At 40.1% G+C, this 6,912-nt stretch overlaps 2 protein-coding genes across 3 annotated transcripts in view; one reads left to right on the top strand and one right to left on the bottom strand.

The window, feature by feature from the left end:
• The first annotated feature begins 368 nt into the window (after window positions 1-368).
• sbspon (somatomedin B and thrombospondin type 1 domain containing) lies at window positions 369-5,513 on the top strand. The gene is made up of 6 exons (XM_014002330.1): window positions 369-517; window positions 712-1,115; window positions 1,763-1,957; window positions 2,079-2,157; window positions 2,528-2,704; window positions 5,015-5,513. The coding sequence occupies exons 2-6, from the start codon at window positions 893-895 to the stop codon at window positions 5,130-5,132; spliced, it is 792 nt and encodes a 263-aa protein (XP_013857784.1). The 5' UTR covers window positions 369-517; window positions 712-892; the 3' UTR covers window positions 5,133-5,513.
• terf1 (telomeric repeat binding factor (NIMA-interacting) 1) overlaps window positions 5,384-6,912 on the bottom strand; it is an 11,510-nt gene continuing 9,981 nt past the window's right edge. Inside the window, exons 6-10 of one of the 2 annotated variants that reach the window (XM_014002328.1) lie at window positions 6,496-6,627; window positions 6,201-6,313; window positions 6,015-6,112; window positions 5,831-5,910; window positions 5,384-5,738 (exon numbers count right to left, since the gene is read on the bottom strand). In XM_014002328.1, the coding sequence (XP_013857782.1) occupies window positions 5,577-5,738; window positions 5,831-5,910; window positions 6,015-6,112; window positions 6,201-6,313; window positions 6,496-6,627 (585 nt within the window). In that variant the 3' untranslated portion in view covers window positions 5,384-5,576. Of the gene's footprint in view, window positions 5,739-5,830; window positions 5,911-6,014; window positions 6,115-6,200; window positions 6,314-6,495; window positions 6,628-6,912 lie in introns of both variants that reach the window. The other variant, XM_014002329.1, reaches the window with a different exon arrangement.

Here is a 6,912-nt window from a genome sequence, read left to right as displayed (position 1 = left end):
GCTGTAATCTTGGGCACCTGCCTAATCATCAAGTTAAGAAAAAAACCTTTTCCAAACAAATTTCAATGTCAGCTCTTTTAGAATATCAGAAACCGCTTTACATGTTAAAGCTTATGTCAGATGTGAACAGACAGTTCAGATCTTTTCAAGTGTWGTTCTGTAAAAAAGTTATGAACATTTTTGTTGCAAACGGCTTCTTGAACACCGGCTTTATTCCTCATATATAAATATATATTTTTAATCGCTCTTCAAAAGATGTGTTTAACTATAAAATATTAAATAATCTGATAGATACAAACTAAACCTTAATGCCTGATTAATTTTACAGCACTAAAAGTCAGATATGTGAGAAATAAAGGGTGGCTTTAGAGTTGCCCCACTGCCCTGCAGCACAATCATCTGGAGACTCGCCAACTGCTCACATTCCTTCCTTTCTTTGAGAACCGAGGGATCTGAGGCGGCAGCTGGACGACGGTGGCATCAGGATCCCAGTTATTAAACTGGAATAAGAAGACAGGTAAGGAGGAGGGGAGAGAGAGAGAAAGACCAGAGGCAGGAGAGAAAGAAAACCCAGCAGATTACCCCTCCCTTAATGTTTTACTGCCTCTCTCAGAGTGTGATTGTCTGGGAGGGAGGGATTCAGCTGGCAACCCCCTGAAAGAGATGGAAGTCTGACCTGATCCGTGCTTGAACTGTTGGTTGCTTTTACAGGCAAGGAGCTGGACACAGAAGACAGGAATTTCCAGGGCTCCTGTGGTGGGATGGCACTCCAAACCTYTCGCTCTCAACATCACAAGCATGAGTGAGGAAGACCAGGATTAAACACACTGAAAGGAGTCAGTTCAGTTCTACATTTGGACTCCTGGATCTGACCCCCCCTCCTCTCCTCGTGATGCGAGCTCGTGTTGAGGTTGCTTGTTGGTTGCTGCTGTTTTCTRCTCTTGGACACAATCACCTGGTGGCTGGTGGTTGTTCAGGGAGGTGCTGCCGGGGCAGAGACCTGAGCTGCTCGGCCACCGACTGGAGGATGGRTCGTGTGTACGGGAAGTGCTACTGTGACGAGGACTGTGTCAAAACCAAGGACTGCTGCTTTGACTACTTCACAGAGTGTCCAGGTGAGCAATGAAGGCAGGGTAAATGAATCACAGAAGAGCTTAACTTGATAACCAAAGCTTAGAAAAGTATCAGTATTTAGTCAGAGCTGATTCTATTCTACATGGTCTAAAATGTCAAATTTGATCTTAATCAGTGTACCTCAAACAGCTCTGTGCCTGAGCCCATTTCAATGGACTGCCCTACATAACGGAATTAGTCCAAATATTTAAAGAATGTGAATGTCAATCAGTTGTAGCAATTACAGCTCCAGTCAAACAAGCTGAGCGTACTTAATACCTGTTATAKCCTCCAAATCTGCACATCTAATACTTCAAAGCCTGGCCATTAAGTACAGAGTGCAACTGGGAAAAAAAAAGAGAAACTCAGAGGATGTKACTGCTGAATGGCTGTTGAGCTGGCAAACTCTCAAATCCTTTCAAATAGAGCAGAAAACATTAGTTGCACAAGTWCTTGTCCATGCTTCATTAATCTGAAGTTATTTCCTGAATATTTAGCTTCGTTAGATCGGTTCACATTAATACGATTATACAGTCTACAAGAAGAGATCAAAGTTTGCACATTCAGCCTGAAGTCCAATGTTTTTTTTAAGTTTGTCTTGTATCTCAGAGGATAATGTTTCTTCCTTACGGCGGGTGCCGGTGTTTAGCTCAGGACTGTGCTGTGAGCAGCTGGAGCTTTTGGAGTGGTTGTGCCCAGCCCTGCCAGACTTCGGTAAGAGTCCGGGTCCGTCACGTAGAGCAGCGGCCCGGCAGAGGCGGTGAACCCTGTCCCAGGCTGGAGGAAAGGGCAGGGTGCCTGGAGTACAGAGACCACCAGAGCAGCCCCTGTAGGCTTGATTCAGGTTTGGTTACACCTCTAAAGTGCCTTTGCCAGATTTCAAGGACATCATCTCCCCGGTTCAGCCTATTTGTAACCCACTATTTGGTTCAACTAAATAAACATCAGTTTGTTTCCTTTCCAAGGCCCTGCATTCATTACAAGCATGGAGTTTGGGAAAAGAAGGCCCAGTCACGACAGCTATGGAAACCCTCTGGACCATGGGTAGGTTTTATATTATCTGAAACCTCTGTGTGACCACAAACTGTTCATTGCTTTTATGTCAAGGAGGTAAACTGTAACCCAGCTTTGTTCCATCTACATGAGCTACCTTTGTTTGTCCACCTGGCTGTCTGAGTAAAGACCATTAAGTGTGACAATGTTGAGCGACGGCCCACAATCCTTTGAAACTAAATCCTGAGGATCGTCACATGAAAAGCAAGCACACCAAAGGTCTAATTGTAGGGATGGTATTGTGTGAGGAAGTAAAAAAATACTAAGACTGGGCGATGGCCTGTTCTTGTTATGCCACCTCTTGTTGTTTTTCAGTCAAGACTGTGCTGTTTTCTGACTTCTATGACTTCAATCCTCTCAGATTTTGTGTGGAATTCAAGCTAGACTCACGGACTCCCCACTGTACGGTGGAGAACCAGCCTCACACACACTGGATGCGCTACATTACAGAAGGCTTTAAAGTATGTGTGGCTTGTGAACCTCCTGCTTTGCGTAACAGAAGTGGCAGCTGCCAAGGAGACGGCCAGGAATCAGATAAGTATGAAGCTTTTCCCTCCTTAGGTGGCTTTTAAAAACACTTAAAACATTTCTAAGACACATGTTCATTGGGTTGCAAAGAACCATCCCTACTGGTACTTTTCTAATCTATTGCTTTACAGTTTGGAATTTAAATTTGATTGGGTTGGCTTATTGTCATGTGCAGGTTACCACAAGTTACTGCAATGAAATGCTATAAACTTGCTATAAAAATTGAAAGTACTAATATCATGCAATAGAAATGTTAATTACAAAGTACAAAAGAAATATGGCAAACAATATAGTAAAATATAACGGTGCAGGTAGGATGCCGTATGGAGTATTTCACAGGTGGTAATATTACTTGTATAATTATATTGCACAGGTTGTGTAGCAGGTTATTGCTCTGGTAAACATGAGTTGTAAGGTAGTGACACCGATGGATATATTGATGGTCGCAGGTGTAGTTTGGTGCATTAGTTTATAAGTAATCCTACAAAAAAATACTTCAAATTAATATATTTTAATAGGAGAGAAATATTTTAAATAATGAAYCTAAACTGAAAAATATGTGTGTATATGTAGGATTCCTAAACTCAATTCYAGTGGTGGGCAGCACTAATTTAGTTCCACTAGCCCTAAAGCACTAACTCAAATATTTAGGTCCCCTAATTCTAAAGCACTAACGCACTGAAAATTCGAACAAAAGCTAATTCTAAAGCACTAAAATAACCCAGTCAACCCATGAACATTCTTCAACAGACAACATGAGTCACATGTTGCCATGTTGCCCTTTCAATACTTATCATTGACATTCCACAGCTGTATTTGGGTTCATATAGTGTCACCTGGTGGATACAGTAAGTGACACAAATGAACAAAATGATTAGCTTTCAACCTCAGCTGTTAACATTTACGTTGATCCATAACATTTATAGACCTCAGTTAGTGCTTCTAAATTTAGCAAGTGCTAATCCACTAATAATTTTTAAAATGAGCAAAAACCCCAAAGCACTGATTAGTTCCCCTATTAGTGCTTTAGTGGAACTGTGCCCACCACTGCTCAATTCTACATAAAGCCACCTTTTACAAAAGTTCTACATCAAGTGTTTCAGTTCAGTTCAATTCAATTCAATTCAAAAATACTTTATTGATCCCAGAGGGAAATTAGGTGTTGTAACTCATTTAACTAAAAACTTAGTGTAGATGCTGATGGCTGTGGGCAGGAAAGATCTTCTGTAGCGTCTGTATTACAGCGAAGTTGAAGAAGCCTCCGACTGAAGACACTTTGTCTTTCTATGACAGTCTGATGAAGAGGATGGTCAGGGTTGTCCACAATGTTCTTGATTTTATGTAAAATCCTTCTTTGCACCATCATCTCCAGAGATTCCACAGTCGTCCAAAAAACAGAACCAGCCTTCCTTATCAGGTTGTTTAGCCTTTTTAGGTCCCTGGCTCTGATGCTGCTGCCCCAACAGATGATGGCAGAAGAGATGACACTCTCAATAACAGACTTGTAGAAGATCTGCAGCATCTTGCTGCAGACATTGAAGGATCTCAGCTTCCTTAAGAAGTACAGTCTGCTCTGTCCTTTCTTGTAGACTGCTTCACTGTTGAGTCTCCAGTCCAGTCGTCCAGATGAACACCGAGGTATTTTAGTTACGTGTGTATGAGCGCAGTACAATTATCCACCTTGGAAATTATGTTCATTGATGACCAAACCGCAGAAAGAAGAGGTTCAATCGTCAAATTAAACCAGAGATTCTCAGTTGGATTGAGGTCTGGGCTTTGACTGGTTATGTAACAAGTTCTTAGGGTCAGCATTAGCTCACATCAGCGCCCGATAYTTAAACACAAAAAACGTCCATCATATAGGCATTAATTGCAAAGTGGCAAATGTCGAGTTTTTCGGGCGATTAACTGCAAACGATACAATCTTACCTAACCCTACCACAGCATGATGTTGCCACCACCATGCTGCACAGTAGGATGGTGTTTGTACTAACAAATGTRGCCTTTGAAGGCACTGATTGGGACTTAATAGGGCCTAATACATATACACATCTGTTCCATATTTTAAAGCATTTTCACAATTTAACTTAAAAGTACTTTGCTCAAGAACAAAAATTGTTATTAAATTCCAGGTTGTAAGGCAATAAAATGTTTTTGCAACCCACTGTAAATATACAGAAGGTTAAAACTATAATACTTTTCCTGCAGTTTATCCGTGCCTGAAGAGATGCTGGATCATCGTCTACTGCAAATCTATGAAAACACAAAGCTGCTGTACAGTAAAGTGATGTGAAGCTAATGAAATCTAACTGTGTTGCAGTGAAGCTGTGCTCCACTGGCAGGCAGTGGGGACTCCTCAGTGCAGAGGGACATGGAGGAAAGTCCAGAAAACTCCAAAGTGCACATGTCCAACACAACACAGATTCGTCTTCACCTGATTCTCTGAGGATACGCAGAAACACCTGACCTGATGTGTGCTGATCAGACGCCACAACACGGGATTACRACAGAGACTGAAAACTTGACAGGAAATGGATGTTGTTAGAATGTTAATATGCTGCACAATGATTTAGAAGCATATGAGTCACCAAAAATTCAACGTGTTCTTTTAATATTTCATAAACCCACAAAGTATTTCATTTTTATTATTAAAATACCCACAAAGCTGACTTTTTTGTTTTTAAAAAAAAAAAAAACTCTTTGCCTTTGTCTTGAGCACCCTCTTGTGGTAAAACGGATAAACACAGAAATGAAAAATAATCTGTACAACAAATATAGAACTTTTCAATTAAAAACTTTAGCAAAAAAAAAAAAAAAAACTAGACAAGTAATTTTATTTACAAGCAAACGGCTACATAACGCAGACTGGGGACTCCTTCTCCTCATTCCACTTCACGAGTCTTTATCAAAATTCTCCAGCGGTCTTTAAGCATCGTACCAGTTCGTCCCTTGAAGTCGTAATCTTTTAGGATGAGGGACCACTTTCCTACTCCGTGACTTTTCACGCCGTCTTTCAGATATTTATCCAGTTGTGAATTCCATTTCTAAACGATACAAAACAAGAACTCTTATCTCCATTTCCAAGAATTCAACTTAAATGAGTATAGAATAATATAGACTTTGCGGTTTGGCTTACCATTCGTGTTCTTTTCTTGTTTTTCCTGTAAGTTTCAACCGAGGTCTTCAAAGGCTTTGCAGTGGTTACCTGAGATAACTCTGATGCCAGAAGAATTAAAATAGTTTTGTTTTTAGTTATTTTTACGGTAAACATTCAACAGAAATGATTGAAATCAAGATGGCAAACAGAAGCAAACCCATACCATGTTTGGAGAGTCGTTTGATGGAAACACAAGGCGACTTGAAGGCATCAGGCGTAGAGAAAATAGCATTTGTAGAAGGCAGTAGTTTCCGTTTTGTTCTGTGAAAATGGGACAATTCTTTTAGCCACACACAYAATACACAATACATAAAGTGTCAAGCAGGGGTGTGAGAATATCGTTTCTTACTTTTTGTTCTTTGGAACTGATTTAGTCGGTGATTCTGAGTCACTGCTGTCCTGCGACACCACATCCTCCAAACACTCCAAGTTTCTGGAAGGCTGGAGCACCTCTGTGGCTGCCTGATACACAAGGATGTGTGCAGAGGGAACAACACCTCACATTTTTCTAATCTGATTCAAATTTGTTTTTCAAAAGTCTTATTAACTAACTCTTCATCAATTCCAGTAAGCACGTTAAAGTTTGTTAAACAACAAACTTGAGACAGAAAAGGTACAAAACAACAAAAAAAAAATGAAATCACCTTGCGATACTGATACAATATTTTGTTCTTTGGAACTGATTTAGTCGGCGATTCTGTGCCACTGCTGTCCTGTGACACTTCGTCCTTCACACGTTCCATGTTTTTGGAAGACTGAAGCACCTCTGTGGCTGCCTGATGGAGAAACAAACTTCAGATACATTCATTTATGGACGCCAGCTAAGTCTGGATAAACTCATTACAAACATATCTGTTATTACAATACCGGGTAAATTTTCCTAACTGCTTTCTGTAGAATAAAGATTATACAACAATGTCTTAAACAACACCATACGATTTTAAAATTCTGTGAAATTAAACGAATAAAATTATTTAAAAGTTGACCTTTTTTTTGTAATTCAAATTTTTATTGATTTTCTGAATATTATCTCACATAAAACACAAATACAGAACAAAAAC

The sequence above is a fragment of the Austrofundulus limnaeus genome, unplaced genomic scaffold (genome assembly GCF_001266775.1).
Source record: "Austrofundulus limnaeus strain Quisiro unplaced genomic scaffold, Austrofundulus_limnaeus-1.0 Scaffold12, whole genome shotgun sequence".
NCBI lineage: Eukaryota > Metazoa > Chordata > Actinopteri > Cyprinodontiformes > Rivulidae > Austrofundulus > Austrofundulus limnaeus.
The sequence above is the reverse complement of the archived record's forward strand: the minus strand, read 5'-3'. Positions and strand labels throughout refer to the sequence as shown.